Raw genomic sequence first — 21,201 nt, forward strand, 5'->3', positions numbered from 1 at the left:
TACAAGAGATGGCCTGCTTTGAGATGAACCTGGGAAAGGGACATTAAGGCCTGAATGTGAATAGGAATGACTGCTGGCTTATGTCCTGGGCCTAGAATCAGGGCTCGAGAAGAGTGAGAGGGTCCTTTACTCAGGAATCTCAGAGGGCTGCCTCTAGGAGGCTACCTTTGAGCTGATCTCTAGGACTAGCCAGTGAAATTTCTTGGAGGTTATGAGAGTGCGCTTGTCAGATTTTGAGATAAAAGGTTGGGTGTCAGGGTGTTCTGGATAGCAACCAGCATGAACAGGGTATGGAGCAGGTGAAGGGACCTTGGAAACTACCTCCTGGGGCCAGGCTGAGAGAAGTGACTGTTGTCCTTGGGGTGTGGGGAGCCAGTGAGCTTTGAGCTGAGGCAGTGTGACATGATCAGTACTAGTGATGTGCATGGAGAAGTCAGAGGAGACTTGGGGGGAAGTACAGGAGGCAGCTGCATTCTGGAGGGAAGTGGCTAGGGACTTGGTTGTGGTGAGGACCTGAGGGGGCTGGGAGGAGAGAGGAGGAAATGAAGAATGGGGATTGGGAAGGAGGGAGAAAGAGGTTTGGGAAGGGTGTGTAGAGGGAGAGGTTAGGCATTGAGTTTGATCGAAGGGACTTGGGATGGGCATGGTATCCCTAGATCCCTGGGACATGGGGTACCTAAGGTCCTGCCTGCTTTTCTGTTGAGTGTCTGCCAGGGCCTCAACCTGGGCTTGCACTGGATGTGGCTGGATCTGCACTCTCATGGCCAGATCTGAACCATAGGGGAGCACAGGAAAGGCAGCTGAGGTCAGAGCCATTTTTAGAAACTCTGTGTCACTCTTGATGGGCAAGAACACAGGGCCTGAACCAGGAGGACCTTGAGCTGGACCTGTAGCAACCATAGACAGTTTCTGTGACCTTGGGCAAATCTTTTCCTTTTTTCTTGGCCTGACCCATTTCCTGGGTTTTCCCATGGGTTGAATTGAGGAGTTTGTCTGAGTTTGACCTTGCCCTGGGTGGGAATGGCATGGTGTTGGTAGAGTATTCCTCCCAGAGTATGATCCTTCCTTGCTGCCTTCTTCCTATTCTGCCAGGGGCACAGAACTCTTAAAGAAGCCTTCCCGTGGGGTTGGGAGCCTTGCCCATCTACCCACTGTGGGCAGAGCCGAGCCCTCTCTGCTCTTCTGTCCCTATCTTACTTGCCAAGGATAGGTATCATCCCTTCCCCTGAGGCAGGTGCCTCTAGCCTTCAGGGAGTCTTCTGGCTGACATTCTGTTTGAATGTCCAAACTTGTGGCTCGCTTCCTCTGGGAACCTTTACTCAGGGAGGTTCACATGTATCAGCTGGACCTCTGTGGAAGCCCCATCCAGGACCTGGCAGCCTGCGAGCCACTTGGAGAAAACTAGCTTGTTTCCCTGTGGCGTTTGTGCTCCATTCTTCCCCTTTCTGGCTGTCCCCAGGTTCTGCCTGTTCCCTAGCCTGGCAGATGTCAGCAGGCCCTCCCTGGTCCCTCCTCGGCTCCCATTGCCTTAGAACACTGGTCAGAACCCTCTGTGATCAGCCCCACTTGCCTTGACAGCCTTACACCTTCACCTTCCCCTCTGCTACCCCAGCAGTGTTTGCTCTGCCTTTGCTTAAACTGTGCTCCTCACTTGGGAATACTCTTCCTGCTCCTGCCTCCCCATCCTGTGAGCAGTCCATTCCTCAGGAGCAGTCCCATCCTCATCCCCTCTTATCCCCTGAGAATCGTGTTGGCCTCTCTCACATGGCTGCCGTCACTCCTTCTGTCTTATTCCCATGAGATGGAGCTGCCCTGGATTGAAAAGATATGTTTCCATTCTGGTAACCTTTCTCTGGACCAGCCTGATCTCCTTCCCTGTAGGTTGTGGGGCCAGGAATGGTGGGAATTGGTCACCACCCTCGAGGTCTCCACTGTGAACACCAGCAAAAAGTGACTTGTGCAGCACACGCCACTCCCAGGGAGGCAGTTGTCAGTGATGGATGCAAACTTCTAGGAGAGGCTCTCCAGGCAACTGTTTTATATGCATTTGGTGTCAGCTGCAGGTCACTCTAATATCATCAGAGCAGTTAGCTAATGCAAGGAGCTTCAGGTGTCTCCTCAAAATACTGCTCTAGCAAGTCAAAGGTGGCTCAACAGAGTGAGCTTTGACACCTCCCAGGAGTTCGACCCTGACGTTCAGGACTCTATACTGGCCTCTTGGTTGGGCATGTAGTGTGGCCACATGGATGTGAGCACTCACATACACACACCTGTGGGTTGGTTTGTCCACAGGGCAGACAGATCTAACAGCGTAATGGCAGAGAACAGGAAAGGCTAGGGACTTTCTTCTGTAGGTGGGAGCAGCATGGCAGTTTCCTTCTGTTGTGACCCTCAGGGCACCAGCAGCACAAGTGTACTATGTCAAGGCTGAGATACATAGTACATTCTAGACTGAAAAAAAAAAAAAAAAAAGGTGGGAAGATCTGGGCTCAGTGGTACACACCTGTAGTCCCAGCTCCTCAGGAAGCTGAAGCAGCACAATTATTTGAGCTACAAGTTCAAGACCAACCTGGGCAGCATAGTGAGACCCTGTCTCAAAAAAGAAAGGAAGAAAAGGAAAATGGTGGGAGACGCGGGAAGGCAGAAGAATCAGATTGGTTTTATTTTGTGTTGGTTTTTTTCATTGCTAGGGATCGAACCCAGGGCCTCACGTGCTAGGCTGCTGAGCTGTATCCCCAGAAGAACCAGATTTAGGAGACATCTTTCTGGTATTATCTTCAAATGAATTCCCCTTGCCTCTGTCCTTGAGTACATCTCAGGCCTGGGCAGTGAGTCTTGTTACAAACCTGGTCCTTGTCTGAGTTATGGTACTCCTAAAGGGAACCAAATGGGTGCATCTGTCCAGACCCATGAAGGTGGCCACTGGCTTTGGGAGGCCCCTCTGGCCCCAGCCAGCTCCATTTCTTAATACTGAAAGCTTCTTGTGCTTCCTTAGTCTTTTTTTTTTTTTTTAGTTGTAGATCAACAAAATACCTTTATTTTGCTTATTAATTTTTATGCGGTGCTGAGGATTGAATCCAGTGTCTCATTTGTGTTAGGCAAGCACTCTGCCTTGAGCCACAACCCTAGACCCCTTAGTCTTTGAGGGTTACTATGTGACAACCCTAGCCTGGACTAGGGTTGTAGATTTTAAATTCTGCCCAGGCAGTGATGGGTGGAGAGCGAAGCTCTAGCATTGTGTCCATCAGGTGTTGGAGGACTGAATTGGTCTTTGCCAGGGCAGCGTGGACTGGAAATAGGAGCATTCATCTGAGCAGTGGTGTTCTCCCTTTCTTTGCAGGACAAAGAAGATGGGGAACCAAAAACCAAGCAACTCAGAGAAGAGGAGGAGGAAGGCGAAAAGCACAGGTAGCACTGCATGTGGCTCCGGTCATACCGCACTCTGCCCTGCTCTCTTCTCCAGCTCCTGTTCTCTGGGTCTTCCTCCCAGTCCTGTTGCAGAGGCTGTGCCCTATTCCCTCCTTACCCCACGGCCGTGTTCAGACCTGGAAGCTTCAACTCCTCACTAGTTGGAGCCTTCCCTGAGTCCTTTCCTCAACTTGCTATCTGACTTTTTGCCATTGGCCTTTTTCCCCTGACCTCACACTGTCTTTCACTCATCTTTTGTGTGTTCTACATCATATGCATAAAGCTCTGCCTGGGACATGTGGCCTTTTCCAACCTCCTCTGGCCACTGGCCATTTCCTGAAGCACTATGTTCACTCATCTGTTCATACTACCCTCTCAGCCTGGGACTCCTTCCTTGACAGCTTGGTCTTCATGTTAGAGCTCAGCTCAAAAGCTCCTCAGCAGTTCATCTATTTATCTTGCTTTGCCAAATACTGTCATCTGGTTGAGTCCCTTAAGTTGCCTCAGCACAGCACCTGTGAGGGGCTAGGATACTCTTTCCTGTGTAGCAGGCAAGAGGACACGCCCACACATCTCCAATTCTGAGAGCTACAGAGCTTCTGTTGCTGCTTTGCATAAAAAATGTAGGGGAGGGCTGGGGGTGTGGCTCAGTGACAGAGTGCTAGCTTAGCTTGCATAAGGTCCTGGGTTCAATCCCTAGCACCGCCAATAATAATAATTATTATTATTATTATACTTGAAAATAGTTTGCAGGATCTAGCGTGTGTGGCAGGAAGAGCTGTGTGACAGTTGTGATCCAAGAACAGCCTTCGTGTCTGACTAGAATCCCCACACCTGAAGTCTTAGAGGGCTTACACTCTCCATGTCATGCCCAACCCTGAACTGGGGCACTCTGCCTGGGATCACTGCTTTTTATGGACAAGGGACCTTGGTTACTTCTGCCCTGTGCAGCTTCCTTCAGGCACAGGACCTGTGCAGATGTCTGGGGCTTGGAGGAGTAGATCTTGGTGCATTGAGCTGTGCTTTGGGATAGGACAGAGAGGGGAGGGAGTGCTCCCCAGGGGAATCTGGGCAGGGACATTAGAGCAGACCTTCCTAATGCCACAACCCTTTGTTGCCTTCAGCAGTCAGTGTGAAGAAACCTCGCCGAGAACAGGCCTCATCTCTTAATCAGGAGCAGATCTCAAACGCCAGTAACAAAGTGTTTTCACACCAGCCTCTGGGCAGCTCTGTAGGGTCCTTGCCACCTCCCATGGGTTCAGACATGATGACATCTCTATTCTGAAAGACTTTTGGTGCTGATTGGTAGAGTGAGTCCCTGGCACTGGACTCTGTGCTTTTTGTTGCACCTTAACCCCCTTAGGGTCCTGGGCTGGTGATGGAAAGGCGAAGAAGTTTTCCTTTGCCAGGTGACCCCAGACTTGAATGACTTGGGTGGGTGCGCACAGTCCTTCCTGCCCTGTGGGGACTACTTAGAGGCCCTTTGGTTTTCTTCTGACCTGTTCTTAGGTTTTCTGTTGCTGGATAGAGCCTGGAATTTCTGGGCTGTCTTTGATTTGCTGGGTGGTCTTTTCTGATTCTTCTACTCCTTGCTGAGAAAAGAGGAGTGGGTCATGGGTGCATCAGACAGTGGGAGACTTGAATGTTGGACCATGTGGTCAAATCTCAAACATGGTACTGAATGAAGGAGAAAACAGGTTTCAGAATTGAAACATACAATGAAGGAGCATCTATATCAGATTGTGAAACACAGTAATATGACATGCCTTTTGTGTGGTCAACACCAACTTCATTGGTCATCTGCTCTTTGTGGGGTACCAGTATAGGCCTCCTGGGGGCAGCCACTGACAGTTCTTACCCTCAGGGAGCTAGTGTTCTCTAAACAGACACAGGCTGTTTACAACAGGAAATGTTAAGATGTCATGTGCTGGGAGAAAGCAAAAGAAGAGTGTAAGTATGTGATGGGGAGCAGTGGCTTCAGATTAGTGCTGAGAAGCAGGGTGCAAATAGGATCAAGGGAAGACTTTGTGATGTATGGTTTTATTTTATTTATTTGTATACGTGTGTGTGAGTATTGAGAGGAAGAGAGAGAGAGAGAGAGAGAGAGAGAGAGAGTGTGTGTGTGTGTGTGTGTGTGTGTGTGTGTGTGTGTGTGTGTTGCAGTGTTTGGGGATCAAGCCCAGGGCTTGCTAGGCAAGCACTCTACCACTGAGCCACATCCCCAGTCCTCATTTGCCAGGTCTTAACAGGTCATTTGTGGTAGAGCCACAAGACCCCTCTGAGTTCCCCTCCGTAGCCTGCAGGACTTGCATAAGTGCAAGACCCCTGTCCCTTTCTGACAGCAGGCTGGGTATCAAGCATGCTGGACATTGGATTGGGTTCTGTTTTAGCTCATTGTGTTCTGCTTTCTCTCATCTGGCCTCTGTTGAGGCAGTAGGGTGGTGGAATAGCTTTGAAACTGGTAATCAGGAACTTGGTTTCAGGGCTGCCCCTCTAGAGGAATTGAGGAGGTAGGCTTCTCTACCTCACAGAGCCTACTACGCAATCATTTCCTTGGTTGTCAGGAAGCCCAGCCTTAGCAGGAAAATGTACCTGCATGTATATTTCCCAGTTAAAAGCAGACTCTTCTGACTTGAACTAATTAAGCACAGGGCTTGCCTGGATTACTCAGAAGCCCTCTGAGTCTTGGTCTTTGTAATATGAGACCAGACCCTTTGAACTTGACTCTGAACTGCAGGGTGCAGGTTTTGGGCTTCCCAGGAAGAGCAAGGTGCTGCAGAAGCTATGTTCAGCCCAGAGACAGGGTCCCCTTTCCTCATCTGAACTCTAAATCTGGAAAGGGACTTTGGCCAGATGCTCATGGATTGGCAGCAGATTAGCCCCTACACAGCCCTTCCCACAGTCCCCTTTGCCACTAAGGAGAAAGGGGTGACCTTCCAGCTTTGCTGGAGGGATGACTTTGAAGGCCAGAGACTAGTGAGCATCTTGACTTTCTGAGCTCCTAGGAACTGAGAACAGCCCACTTTAGTTCAGATCAGCCCAGGTGCCAAGTGGAAGCCCTGTGGGCACCAGCATTTCTGAAGTGTCCTGAGGAGTGAAGTGCCCACTCCAGGTTGCCTTTGACTGAGGGCAACAGCATATGGCCTCATGGAAAACACACCTCTTGAGGTAGGTCTGGAATCTGGCGGGTGGGATGTGGGTAGCAAAGGCCCAGAAACCTGAAACTGCAGTGAGGAAGCCGGTGCTGTAATCTTTCACTAGAGAGGCACACACAGACATCAGTCCAACCTCCTGGTCCCATTTGTAAACCCCAGCCCCAGCTTTGCATAGTGTCCTTGGGGGCCCATCTCAGGAGTGACACTGAGGGAGTTGTACAGATCAGTGTCTGAGAGTGGGGCCCAGGCTAGATATAAGGATGTTTGTCTTTTCTGCTGTCTGGACCCAACCCCCCGCCACAGTGGAGGAGGGCACTCTCCTCCCTTTCCTCCTAGTTTTTCTTATGCCCTGACCCTCCTCCCTTTCCTCCCAGTTTTTCTTGTGCCCTGACCCAGGGTCCTCTCTGAGCTGTTCCATTCCACACTTCCACCCAGCTCTGAACTCCAGCCACTGGATGACCCTAGGGGCCTGCTGTCTGTGAGAGTCTGTCAGCTGACTGGGAGCAGGATCCACCTGCCCCAGTGACCTTCCAGATGGCTTGGCATCCCTTACAGAGGTCTAGTGGCCTTTAGGTACTGTACAGACCCCTGACTGGTAGCCAGTTCCATTAATTGGCATAGCTAGTTATCATGCACTTTTTCTCCCCTGGGGTCTTAGGAGAATAAATGTTGAGGCAAGTCTCGATTCAGCAGTAGGCCCTGAAATGGTTTGAACTAGACAGATGGAGCAAGCTCAGGATTTGGAAATGGCTCCTAGGTTTGAGCTCAGGCCCTGCTAGTTACTAGCTCTCTGACCCTGGGCAAGTCACACTGTCTCAGTGAACTTCAGTATCTTCACTGAATAAGGGGAAGGAAAATAAAACTTGCTTCACCTGATGTGGAACAAATGCCATACTTGCTTTCTCAGCCAGTTCTGGGGCTCTAAGCAGAAGGAGGACATTGGGGCTCTCTGAGAAAGTTCAAGGATTCAGGACTCACCTTCAACAGGTGAGTTTACACATAAAACATGTGCTAATTTTAAACAGGGCAGTATTTGGGGAAACAGCAAGATGGATGAATGGAAGTAGGAATAAGCACAGGTGATCCACAAATGAACAAGTGGGAACATTAGATGGTCCTTGGAAGTAAGCTGAGTGACCTCATTTTGCAGTTCTGTCATCTAGACAGAAACACTATGAGGCCAGGGGTGTGACTGAGCAAGTAGGAATATCAAGCAGGACTGGAGCAGGCCTGCCTTCTTCAGGGATGAAAACCTGTTCCCGCATGCGATGTGTGCAGGACCTCACCCCCACTAGCCATGCTGAAGTCACCCCTGCTCGTCCCCACTGCCCAAGGAGACATTTCCAAAATTATCTTGGCTGTTCTGGTTCTTTTGCCTTTCCTTACACATTTTATAGTCACCTTGTTAATATATATATATATATATATATATATATATATATATATATATATATATATAAACTTGCTGGGATTTTTATTAGAATTGCATTGAATCTATAAATCAAAATACCTTCCTGTAATTTTTATTTCTCTCCAAGGATAAACTCTGTTCCTTCCCCATACAACAAACCCCCCATTGGGTGGGAATGAGCCCCAGCAGGTAGCGAGCTGTGGGAAGGAAGGCTGTGTCCCCATCTCCAGAGGAGCCCTTGCTTCTCTGGACTGAATCTTCCCGTCCCAGTCACCTTGTGGCTAACTGTGCTTGGGCATCAGTGACTCATCCCTGAGGCAGTTCCCCTGCCCCCAGCCCCCTGTTTACTGCTTAGATAAGAAGAGGTGCCCTGGAAAGCTGGCTCACAGAAAGGAGCATTCTTCTTAGCTGATTTTGCTTTTAAACCCTCAGTCACTTCCTAATGGCAGGTCACCAATAGGTGACTAGAGGCCCTGCCTTGTGGACAGACTGTTGGGTGGGGCTGGTAGGTGGAAGGAAGGGGAACAAATCTTGTTAAGTGCCTGAACAAGCAAGTCCCAAATCCTCAGCCCACACCCCCAACCACTGCCTTCCTGTGACTTCAGATCCAGGTGTCCACCAGACTGGAGTAGTTAGACACCATTGGGGACGTTGGTTAACTCTGGGGTGGGTGTCCTGTATTGCAAAAGAAACTAGGCCATTGGTCTTCTTTCTTCAGGGATGGAAAACCTGTTCCCCAACTTGACAAATGCATGACCATCTTGTGGAGAGCGGTCCCACCCAGCTGAGGCCTAGCCCTGGCCTGGTGCCCAAATTCTTTAGTTTGGCAAATGCCAGCCCTTCTCTTCTCAGCAGGTGGGGTCTCAGGGATGGTGTCCACACCAGGGTGTGTCACAGATCCATGACATCAGCTTGATAATAGCTTAGTTGCACCACTCTTGTGACTGCCAGGGCGGCTCTCATTCCTGCCTAGTTCCAGACCTCTTATGTCCCAGTCACTGGCAGTGGGGTGGATCATGGCACCTTTTTCTCACTGAAGAGCAGCACAGAGACCTGCAGTGCCTTGTTCTTCCTGATCCTGTTTCTCAGGAACAAGCCCATTCTCAGGAATGTGGGAGAATGAATCAAGAAAGGACAGGTCATGGTGGTATATATACACAGTGGAATATTACTCAACCATAAAGAAGAATGAAACGATGGCATTTGCTGGTAAATGGATGGAAATGGAGACTAAGTGAAATAAACCAGACTTGGAAAGCCAAAGGTCAGATGTTTTCTTTAGTGTGTAGAAGATAATCCAAAATAAGGAGGAAAGAGAGAGGGGAAAAATGGCATTGGGGGTGGCCATCAATAAAGAAGGAAGACTACGGGCTGGATGAAGGTGACCGAGGAATGGAGAAGAGACAGGATAAGGGAAGAACAGAGGAATGAATCTAACCTAACTTTTCTGTGTACTCAATGAATATGCCACAGTGAGTCTCACCATTATATATCCATAAGACACTAACCAAAAAGAAAAAAGCTAAAAGTAAATAGCAGAAAGATCAGTAGAGTAGAGGGAAGGGAACATGGAGAGGGAAAAAAGGCCTGGTTTAGGGAAGAAGGTGAGGCCAGCTCACGGTGGGATCAGCACCCTGTGCATCCCTTCTGAGGAGGCGGAGGAGGAAGGGTGGGCCCGTGGCTGGGGTCCTTCTGAGTGAAAAAGTTGTGATATCTTGCCTGTGTCTCGGCATTCAGTGCCTCCAAAGCCCTCCCCTGACCTCTTCATGCCGCTGGGTGTAGCCTATGTTTATAGGTGAGGACACCATAGTTCAGGCAGGTGAAGTCACTTGGCCAAACTCTTCAGCTGAAAGAGAGTAGAGCTGGTCCTTGCCCCTTCCTGGTTCCTATCTGCTGTGCAGCAGGGTGGGAACAGTGAGCTTATCTGGCCTCTGGGGCTCGTCACCCGTGGGGAAGTGAAGCTCTTCCCCCTGCAAGCCCCCAGACCAAGCTTGGCTCTGCTGCCCCCAGATGGAGTGGTGCATGGCCTCTGTCCTCCATGCTCTCTTGGCCTGGACTCAGGGATGCCAGGTAGTTATGAAGAAAAGAGGAGTGTCTCCAGTACTTCTTAGTGCTGCAGGGGAGGCAGTTTGCAGGCCAGGGCCGCCTGGTTCGAGCACCATGCTCTTCTCCGAGTGTTCTGTGGGGTAGGTGGGCCCTCCCTGTACCCCCACCTTCTGGACTCTGAATGGCCAGTGTGGCCAGCCCAAGTCTCATCTGTGAGTCCTTTGGGATTCACCTCGTAAACCTTTTTCTTTTTAAATTTAAATTGATATTTAAAATATATATACTGTTTTGGGGGAGGGGGCAGTTATTGGGGATTAAACCCTGGGGCACTTAACCATTGAGCCACACCCTCAGCTCTTTTTTAATTTTTTAATTTAAGACAGTGTCGTGCTAAGTTTCTGAGACTGGCCTTGAACTTGGCAATCTTCCTGCCTCAGGCTTCCAAATCACTTCCAAATTACAGGTGTGTTCCGGTACACCTGGCACACATAGATTTTTTTAATCATAGAATACTTAGAAAATTCAGATTAGGTAGGGCATGATGGCACAGATCCGTAGTCCCAGCGACTGGGAAGGCAGAGGCAGGAGGATTGCTTGAATCCATGAGTTCAAGACCAGCCTGTGCAACACAAGACCCCATCTCAGGAATAGATTAGCACATACCTATGTTTATCCTGCTATTTTGCACCCATTTTTTAAAATGTGTGTGTGTTGCAGCTAGGAATTGAACCAAGGGTCTCATGCTAAGTGTTCCTTACCACTGAGCTACATCTCCACCCCTTTACATACCATATTATGACTAATTTGTGTGTGTGTATGTGTGTGTGTTACCAGGAATTGAACCCAGGGGTGCTTAACCACTGAACCACATCACCAGCCCTTTTTATTTTTTATTTTGAGACAGGATCTTGCTAAGTTACTTAGGGTCTTAATAAGTTGCTAAGGCTGGCTTTGAGCTTTCAGTCCTCTGCCTCAGCCTCCCAAGTTGCTGGGATTAAACGCATGGGCCATTGGGTCCTGCTTGGCTCTAATTCTTTTTTTTTTTTTTTAGTTGTAGATGAATACAATAACTTTATTTTTTTGTTTATTTTTTATGTTATGCTGAGTATCGAACCCAGTACCTCATGTTCGAGGCAAGCGCTCTACCACTGAGCCACAACCCCAGCCCTCTGATTCTTTAAGTACTGTTAGCTATGGGTTTTCAGACAGAATGGGTGCAGAGCTGAGCCTGTCACTTGAGAACTGGGGTTTGTTCTGCTGCGGCGAGTGTGTGCAGTGTGCCTAGGTATGATGACAGTACCCTGCTGGGCAGGAGTCTGATTGAGCTGACACTCAGACTTGATCTTGGACTGGCACGGCATCTGTTTCTAAACCATTCCTTAGGGGGCCTTTGGTGGGCCTTAGGGCTGACACTCCTGGGTAAACTTGGTGGCTGTAGATGTCAGTTTGTTGTGTTGGGGCTCCCGTGGCTCTGCCTCTTCTGACCAATTTTTTTTTTTTTTTTTTTTTTTAATGGTGCTGGGGCTCAAACTCACAGCATTGCAAATGCTACGCCATGGAGCCCTGTCTCCAGCCTTGCCTTCCTATTTTTGATGCAGAGGGATGACTGCATTATTTCTAAAGGTCTTTCTGCCTCTAACACCTGTGGCCCACTGTGATTTTAGGGCCCCTGGTTGCTGAGACATTTGAGAGCATGGGGATTTGTGGGTAGTGTAGTAGTTTCCAAAGTGGTGCTGTAGGCTGAACTCTACTGAGGGACCCCTTGAGGGGCACAGAATGGCTAGAGCCCTTACTAAGCCACCTTCCATGCTGGACAGGGGTCCCAGTCAGACAGTTCTACTCCACTGTGATGATTACTGGTCTCTGAGAAGCCCAGTTGGGGAAGCTATGGTTAAGAGCCACTTCAAGGCCAGAGAGTTGGGTTTGGATTTTGACCCTGGCCCACCCCTCAACCTGGGCATATCTGTGAATTTCTGGATTGTTTTCCACATCTGCAAAACGTCAGGAACAGTCTCTGCCTATGTCGAATGGTGGTCTTGAGAGGCAGAGTGTAGAGAGGGTGCTACTGCTGAGGAGGGGGCATCATCTCATTCCCGTGGTCTGCATTTGGGGGTATTATTTTTTTACTTATAGATGAACACAATACCTTTATTTTGTTTGTTTATTTTTATGTGGTGCTGAGAATCGAAACCACTGCCTCACGTGTGCTAGGCAGGTGCTCTACCACTGATCTCCAACCCTCCTACTCTCTACCCTCCTACCCTCTTCAAAACCCTCTGAAGAGGTATTTGCCGTGGGGTGCCAGGGAGCCTCTGTCCATTCCCCTGGGCTGTAATGAGACTCTCCTGCACACAGTCAGTTCTTGTGCTTTGTGCTTCAGTTAACCTGTGTCCTCTGCACAGAGGGACAAGCAGCCCAATGTGGGCTGGATAGGAGAAGCGGGGGCAACTTTTGTTGCACTGTACCTGTTCTCTGTCTTGAGTGGTGTTAGAGTAGCCTTGCTGGGGGACAGCTGGAGGACAGTCTCCTCTGCCCACGAGTGTTTAACGTTGTCTGAAAGGAAAGTGTTAAGCAACCACTGTGGTGGCTAGGGATGTAGCTCAGTGGGACTGGGGATGTAGCTCAGTTGGTAGAGTGCTTGCCTTGAAAGCATGAGGCCCTGGGTTCAATCTCCAACACCGCAAAGAACAAAAAATAAACAAACAACAACAAAAACCCACTGTGCAAAGACGTTCCTCTGCGGGGCTGGGGATATGACTCAGTTGGTAGAGTGCTTGCCTTGCATGCACAACGTCCTGGGTTCAATCCCCAGCACCAAATAAAATAAAAATAAACATTCCTCTGTGACCTTCCTCTTCCCAGTGTCTGTGTCCTCTCCTGATCTTGTGTTTTACTTACACTGGATTCTTTTGGTCCTCACAGCCAGGCATGGTTGCACTGTCCTGAGCTGGTCACCTCTTCTGAAAGGGTGCAGGTAGCCTGCTCTCAGGGCCTTGCCTGAAGAGCATCCAGAGGGGTCTTTCTGAGACTGTTGCTCCTTAATGCTGCCTGAAGCATTTGTTTGTAGAAAGTTTTGTTCTTCTTTTCCATGTTTTGTTACAGTTCAATGGAACAGTCTCCCCAGAGCAGGATTACTGGGTCAAGGGATTTGAACACTTTAAGGAGTCTTGAAAGAAACAGCCAGATCAGCCTCAGGAGCAGTCTGCATGTCATTTGAGATGGTCACCTCTCCCTTAGTTTTTGTGGTTCTCTAGGGTCTGGCCATTGACAGTAACCAGCAAGGCTTTGTTATGTATTTACACTGGGGACATGGGGTAAGTCTCCATGTGTAGGATCTGAAGCAAACAGAGGGTTATTAGGGGTGTGTGTGTGTGTGTTTTTGTGTGTGTGTGTTTCTTTTTCTGTTTCCTAGAAGCTTTTGTATCTTTGAACATGAAAAAGCCTTCTGTGGTCAGAGTCACTGATCTCTCTGGCCATTTCTGGCCTCTGGAGCCCTACAGGCTTATGCTAGGTCTCACCTTCCCTGGGGTCTGTTATCTTGTTTTCTCACCTCTGCTCTCCTCTCCTTTCTCTTTCCTGGACTCAAGTGATCCTCCTGCCTCAGTCTCCCAAATAACTGGGATTGTACCACAGCTCCCAGCAACACAAAGGACTGTTCTGAACAAGCAATGGAAAATGCACGGGGTGGTGGGGGGGGTGACAGTGATTATCTTTAAGAGTGGTTTTTACTTGACTTTCTGTGTAAATTCCCAGAAGTTCTAATGTAATCAGTATTCCAGACAACCAGTGGACAAAAGAAAAAAGACTTTTCAACAAGGTCCTGGTCCCACAGCCTGCTCATGTGGCCAAAGTCCCCCAGGCCACTGCGGAACCAGTTCTATCTGCTACATACTTCAGTGCCCTTTGGGGTCCAAGGGCCAGCTCGTAGCACTGTGTGCAGCCCCTCCCCCACATCTTCCCCAGCCCTCTCCTGTGCACCCCGAGCCTCCTGCTCTCTCCTGTCCCCACAGCGACCATCATGCTCCATACATAGACCAAGCAGGGGTGTTGAGTATGCAGTGGCCTCAAGATGTGTGGGGCAAGAAGAGAGGCTAATGTCCAATAGTAAGACCGGAAGCATGAATGAGTGAAGTGGGCCAGACCCCGATGAGCCCATTGGACAGTGAGGAGGTTGGATCAGATACATCACCTCAAAATTTCCTTCACTTCATGCTTTTTTTTTTTTTTTTTTGTGGTGCTGGGGATTGAACCCAGGGCCTTGTGCTTGCAAGGCAAGCACTCTACCAACTGAGCTATCTCCCCAGCCCCTTTCCTTCACTTCAGTAGTCTAGAATTCTGCTTTTGGGTTTCATAGTTTACAGAGAACATCACTTTTCTCCAGCCACTTCCCTTCAGGGGCATATAGAAAGGTGGGGAAAATACCCCAAGAGGTGATCTCCCCTGAATCTTCCTGGCCAGCCCACACGTGGGGCCTCTGCAGCTGACCTTGAGGAAGACATCTCAGTGCTGGCCATGCCTGCTCTGCACAGGCAGGTCTTCCTGGACATCTAGAGAGGAAGCAGAGTTGAGGAAGTGGTTTAAGGATATTTCCTCCTTTTAGAAAGAGACTCAGTAGAGCCATACACACCACCAATCCCAGCAACTCTGGAGGCTGAGGCAGGAGGGTTGTAATTTTAAGGTTAACATCAGCAACTTAACAAGGCTCTTCTCAAAATAAAAAATAAAAGGGGCTGGGGATGTAGTTCAGTGATAAAACATCCCTGGGTTCAATCCCCACTCTCCCACCCCGCAAAAAAAGAAAGAAAGAGAGAGAAGAAACTCAGTAGAATATGAACTTGAACATTGCTCTGTTGCTTTGCCATGAAGACTGTGGAAGTCACTCAGGAGTGGCTACTCCAACTCAGACACATTCCTGTCCTCTGTGTCTGCAGAGCACAACTTCTTTGCCTGTGTCCTGTTGTCTCCCAAGTCATTAAGAAGCTCTGTGAGCCTCAGGCTACCAGTAAAGCTCCTCCTCAAGTGCCCCCTGAATTCCTTTCTCCAGCCTCAGGCTGGCATGTGCCGTGTGCTGGAGCTGGATCTCCTGTAACTTGTAGGGCAGAGCCTGAAGACAGACACATAGCCACCCAGGACATGAATGGAGCATGATGGTCGCTGTGGGAACAGGAGAGAGCAGGAGGCTCGGGGTGCACAGGGGAGGGCTGGGGAAGATGTGGGGGAGGGGCTGCACACAGTGCTACGAGCTGGCCCTTGGACCCCAAAGGGCACTGAAGTATGTAGCAGATAGAACTGGTTCCGCAGTGGCTGGGGACTTTGGCCAAGAAAGCAAGCTGTAGGACCGGGACCTTGTAAAGAAGTGTGTTTTCTTTTGTTCACTGGTTGTCTGGAATACTGATTACATTAGAAATTCTGGGAATCAGGTAAAAATCACTGAGAGATAATCACTATCACCATTTTTCCCCCTGTTCATTTTCCATTGCTTGTTCAGAACAGTCCTTTGTGTTGCTGGGCACCATGGTGCAATCCCAGCTATTTGGGAGACTGAGGCAGGAGGATTGCTTGAGCCCAGGAGTTTGAGGCAAGTCTGGGCAACATAGCAAAACCCATCTCAAAATAAAACAAAAAACTACAGTCCTTTGCAAACGTTATTTTCAGTGGCTTTATAATGCTCCCCCTAATGGCTATAGCTATGTGAATTCATCTTTATACATTTTGTTTTAGAGTATTCGAGGCATTCGTGTAGTTCAGAATTTAAAAGGTATCAAAATTCCTTCTTCGCTCCCAACTTCCCAGTTGGGAGACCATCTTTGGGGCCAGATTCTTTTTTTTTTTTTAATAAATTTTGTAGTTGTAGACAGACAGCATGTATTTATTTTATTTGTTTATTTTTATGTGGTGCTAAGGATCAAACCCAGTGCCTCACGCGTGCTAGGCATGGGGCTCCTTGACTCCTTCCATAGGTCAGCTATGCAGGAGTATGCAAACCCACTCCCATGGCTTGTTTGTACACCGAGTAGCATATTATATTGTTCTTAACCTGGCTTTTCTCAATCTATAATACATCCTAGTGTTCATTCCACAGAAATTCATAAAGATTAACTGGGCATGCTGGCACACTCCTGTAATCCCAGCAGTTTAGGAGGCTGAGGCAGGAGTATCACAAGTTTGAGGATAGCCTCAGCAACTTGGTGAGACCCTAATAAAAATTCAGAAGGACTGGGGATGTGGTTCAGTGGTTAAGCATCCCTGGGTTCAATCCCTGGGACAAAAAAAAAAAAAAAAAAAGTTTACAAAGCATAAAGATTGTCCCTTTAGCCATATGGCATTCTTTTGTTGGCATATGGCCAGAGCTTGTGTGTGTTCCTCGTCCCTTAGGAAAGGGTTAACTCCAGAAAGAGGCTTTGGTGTCTGTGTCCTCCAGAGCACCTAGGACAGGATCCAGGTTTGTTCTACAGCCTTAGAACAGGGTTGGGACTCTCCTCTGGCCTGGCTCTCTCCCACACCTTTGCCTTCAGCTCCTTGAGAGCTGGGACTCTGGGGATTATCCCACATTTCCTGTGACACTTTGCCCACTCATTGCCTCAGGTGTAGGAAGGGCCCATGGTGTTGGATTCTGTTTTCTCCTTCCCTGGCTTTAGTCCAGGTTTGCTCCATACCTAGTCCTGAACAGAAAAGGCTGCAGAGATGAGTGAGATAAGCCAGACTCCTGACTGACCCAGTTTCCGAGTCTCATTCGTAACCGACACCAAGCTTGTGGGGACCACAGAGATTGGGAGGGCAGGTAGGGAGAGAGGAAGAAAGAGGCTTCTCTTTGGCTGGGCTTTAAGTGGTGGTGGTGTGTCCTAGGCAGCCTTGCATGTTGGTATGCAGTATGCAGAAATAGGTGCATCCCTGCCACCCTGTGGGCCACACAAAGGCTACTTTCTATCTGCTCAGGTAACCCTTCTACGTGACCTTAAGGGACCTTGGCAGGTCATGCATGTGTGTGCAGGGTGACTTATTCACTGCTGCACACAAAGATTTTTCTCTGTGGGCTGACCCATCTTGGACTGTGGGTCCGCCATGTTCCTGTCCCAGCAGGTAGAGTCCTTTAGGTCTGAGAAGGGCCTTCTGGGGCAGTAGTGTGGATTTGGGAAGATCTCCTGGGAGATGGGCCCTCTGACATGTCACTCCCACATAACCTGTCACTCCCACATAATCTCTTGAGAGACAGTCTTCCTTGATTTCAATGGGTGCCAAAGATCCAGCCATGTCTAAAGTGTTCAAAGCCAGGATTTGAACCCAGGTGATACTGTTGCAAATGCAGGTCATTATGCACCTCCTCCCACTAACAGCCTCATTCTGGAGTGGGTATAACAGAGCCAGTGTTTGACCCCAGTGACCCCAGGATAACAACTTCCAGATGCCAGTGACCGGGTAGCCACCTGGTTTGGCTGGCACTGTGAGCTCACACCCTGCCAAGTCTCTTAGAGTGGTGGCAGTTCTAGTCCCTGTGAAGGGGAGCACCCCCAGCAGCAGCCTGGGCCTGCTCTGTGTGAACCATTGTCTTGCTGGGTTTTTTTGTTTGTTTTGTTTTTGTTTTTTGTACCAGGAATTGAACCCAGGGGTGATTAACCACTGAGTCACATCCCCAGCCCTTTTTATTTTTTATCTGGAGACAGGGTCTTGCTGAGTTGCTTAGTGTCTTGCTAAGTTGCTGAGGCTGGCTTTGAACTTGCAATCCTCCTGCTTCAGCCTCACAAGCCACTGGGGCTATTTGTTTCTTGACTTTCCTTTATCTCAGTTCTGGTCTTTTTACAGTTTTAAATTTTCAGTCATCCCATTTCCTTCCTCTGGTAACTTGCTGTATTCTCCTTTACCTTTCTTTTAGTAGTTAACATAGGGATGACAATATACATCCTTAATATGTCACAGCCTGGTGGAAGAAGTAGTACTTTCCCCATTTACCATCTGGTGCTAGACCTCAGAACACTTGGACACCGTTTTCTGCTCTTTCTGCCTTTTGTGCTGTTGTTTCTGTGTTTTAAATCCTGCAGATCTTTATTATGATTTTATACAGTCAGTATCTATTTAGATTTACCTACATATTTCCCCTCTCTGATGCTTTTCATTTCTTCCTGTAGGTCCTGCTTCCACCTGAGCTTAGTTCCTTCAGCTCATAGTATCTCTTAGTATTCTGGACTAACAGATCCACTGATGATTAATTCTCCTAGATTTTCTAGAAAAATCTTTCTCTCTTTTTAAAAAATTTGTTCTAATTAGTTATCCATAACAGTAGAATGCACTTTGACACATCCTACATACATGAAGTATAACTTCTCATTTTTCTGGTTGCACATGATGTAGAATCACACCAGTCCTGTAGTTATATATGCACATAGGGTAATCATGTTCAATTCCTCTTGAAGATTTTTGACTAGTTTTAGAATTCTTTTGTGGCCTTTTCTTCACGAACTTCTGAGATATTGTTCCATTTTCTTAAGGTTTCCATACTTTCAGTAGAGAAGTTAGCTGGAAGTTTTACTTTCTCTTTGGAAGTTGGGTGTCTTTGTTTCTCTTCCTTGGTTTTTAGTAGTTTAGCAGTGATTTGCCTCCATATGCTTTTCTTTGGGGTGCATAGTTTTCTATATGGTTTGATGATTAATTCTTTCATTAATCCTACATGATTCTTTCATTAATTCTATAAACTTCTCAGTCATATCTCTGAACATTACTTCTGATGCTTTAGAAATGTGTAGGTCTTTTGTCATATTCCATAATGTCTCAAGTATTTTCTCTGTTTTCCAACTTTATTCCTCTGTACCTCAGTCTGGATATTTTTTGGCATATCTTGAAGTTCATTATTCTTTCTTTAGGTATATCTAAACTGCTATTAAACCCTTTTGTTTAATTAAAAATTTTTTTTACCGTTTTCAGTCGTAGTATTTCCATTTGATTAATTTTTACAGTTTTTTTTCTCATAGATTTCATTGAATTGTGGATATTGTGTATGAAAAATTCAAGAAATGATTTTAGGTTCTGGGCAATTTACTATGCTCCGTGTATTCTACCTTCTGACAGGCAGTGGAACTAGAGGTACCCTGCCCCCTTTTTAGGACCGATGGAGAGACATCCTCTCACCAACACCTAGTTACATTCCCTCTCTGCCAAGGGCAGGCCAGTCATGAACTGTGTGGCACAAAGCTGTTTGAGCCCTTGGGAAAGGTGGTCTGTTTCGAGTTCACCCCTGCTCTTAGGATGGGGTGGGTGTGCTGGGATTCCTTGGCTACCCTAAAAACATCTTTCCCTCACTAGCCCCATGAGATTGCAGGAACAGCCTTTCAGAGACTGCTTATAAATAGACAGATGGTTCAGGGGAAAGAGGTGCTGGCGTCGGGCTGGTGTTGTTGCACTTCCCTTATCTCTGTGTTTGCAGTGCTTGAAATCCTTGTTGTCCTGGTGCTTCTCCAAGGCCCGTAAGCAGGTGTTTCAAACATGTCTGCTGTAAGGTTTGTTGAGGTGATGTGGAAGGGCTTAAATCTTAGACCTGTTTTGGAAAGACCAGACCCCTGAGCACAACCCAGTGCCCCTTTCCCAAAGATTCCTGCCCTTCGGCAGTGGGGCAGGGACAGTTAATTGGACATTATGAGGGGAAGACTCTTGACTGCCTCTCAATGAGTCAGGAGAAGGCTTGAACCCAGCTTGATAGAGCTGAGCATACAGATGTGGCAACGGAGGCCCAGGATGGGGCCGTCCCACAGAGATGTGGACCCAGGTGTCCTTGACAGCTTAACCAGTACTCAGCTCCAGGGGTGGAGCAGGGGTGTTGGGTAGCCTCTCCTGCTCTGACCACTTGTGTTTCTGCTGATGGGTCCTCCCTCGCTCCTTCCGGCTGATCTTCTGAGGCAGCCATGGGCAGCAGGGTGGGACTGGAGGCTTGGGTACTTGTCACTGCTGGACTTTTCTCCTATTGATTTCTCATAGAACCTTGAAACCAGTTTTTTCTTTATTTTCTCAGTAATCCCTGCAGTTTTCTTCCCACACGCAGTTTCTCTTCCTCTTTTCTCCCCACCCTGTTTTGGACAAAAGTCATTGCACTAAATCATGCCCCACTTTCTCAGCATGTGCCTCGGTGACCTGATGTTTGCCCCCAAGCCTGAGGCACGGTAGGGTACCCCTGCTCCTCGGAGGAAGCAGACTTTAAGAGTGTTATGTGGAGTGGGCTTTCTCTGTCCCCTCCTTTCATTGTCCCCTCCCACCCTCTGCACAGAGGTTCAGTTTAGCCCCAAGTCCTGAGCCCCTAGGGCCACTGGCAGGAGGGAGGGGCATGGCGTGTGAGCTGGCCTGTAGCAGGTGGAGCTCCACGTTCAGAGTACTCCCCGCTTGCTAGTGTGGCTGTGTGGCCTTAGCTATCAGCTGACTCGCCTTCCCTGCCAGGGGCTGAGGGAGGCAGCAGCACCCTTGCCTGGCCCAGGCAGAGGGCTCATAGGGAATGGATTATGGGAGGCCTCCTCTGAGAAATGGTTCCCTGCTCAGGACTTTCTGAGGGGCCAGTGGTCAAGAACCTGAAAGAGGTAGAGAGGGCAGGCGCGACTTCTGCACCTCCCAGGGCCTAGAGGTCTGTCCAGGGTCTTCCTTGCTTTATGAATCCCGGCAGCCCTGGGAACTCTTAGCTTGCTGTCCTGCAGAGTAATCAAGGGCCTCCCTTCAGTCTGTGCATGTGTGGTTGGGGTTTGATGAGCCAAGAGCCAGGGAGGCCCCCAGTGAACTCCTAGAGCAGCCCACTCTGCCTGAGGAGGCTGAGACGAGAAAGAAATCACAGTCCTGTGATTCTGTCTCAGGGTCTTCTCCCGCTCACGAGGCTTGGGGCCTGTCCTGGGAGCATTCTGGAGATCTGTGCAGCTCAGCACTCAGGACTGTCCAGGCAGCCCATGGCTTGCCCAGCCTTGCATGTGCTCACACCTGTTCCCCCAGCCTTCACAGGCCACTCCCCACATTGTGGAGGGAAGGATCAGCCTCTTCTGTGTTTTGCCCCTTGGCCCTGTCCACTATAACCTCAGGCCTGGATGTCATCTCCTCCTGGAATCCTTACACATTCCCACTGCCTGTAGACAGGCTCACTCCTCTAGAAGTGTGGCTTGCACTTGTTGCACTTGTTGCTCTATCTCACTGCCACGTGCCTTTGGCCTAGCACACCCAGGC

The 21,201-nt window shown here is 48.7% G+C and overlaps 1 protein-coding gene across 2 annotated transcripts in view; it reads left to right on the plus strand.

Moving 5' to 3' along the window:
- CCDC12 (coiled-coil domain containing 12) overlaps positions 1-21,201 on the plus strand; it is a 55,719-nt gene that overhangs the window by 25,487 nt on the left and 9,031 nt on the right. For both annotated transcript variants that reach the window (XM_079115415.1, XM_079115416.1), the window contains exon 4: positions 3,341-3,408. In XM_079115415.1, coding sequence (XP_078971541.1) covers positions 3,341-3,408 — 68 coding nt within the window. The remainder of the gene's footprint in view (positions 1-3,340; positions 3,409-21,201) is intronic.

Source organism: Sciurus vulgaris (genome assembly GCF_902686455.1).
Source record: "Sciurus vulgaris genome assembly, chromosome: 16".
In the NCBI taxonomy this organism is placed as follows: domain Eukaryota; kingdom Metazoa; phylum Chordata; class Mammalia; order Rodentia; family Sciuridae; genus Sciurus; species Sciurus vulgaris.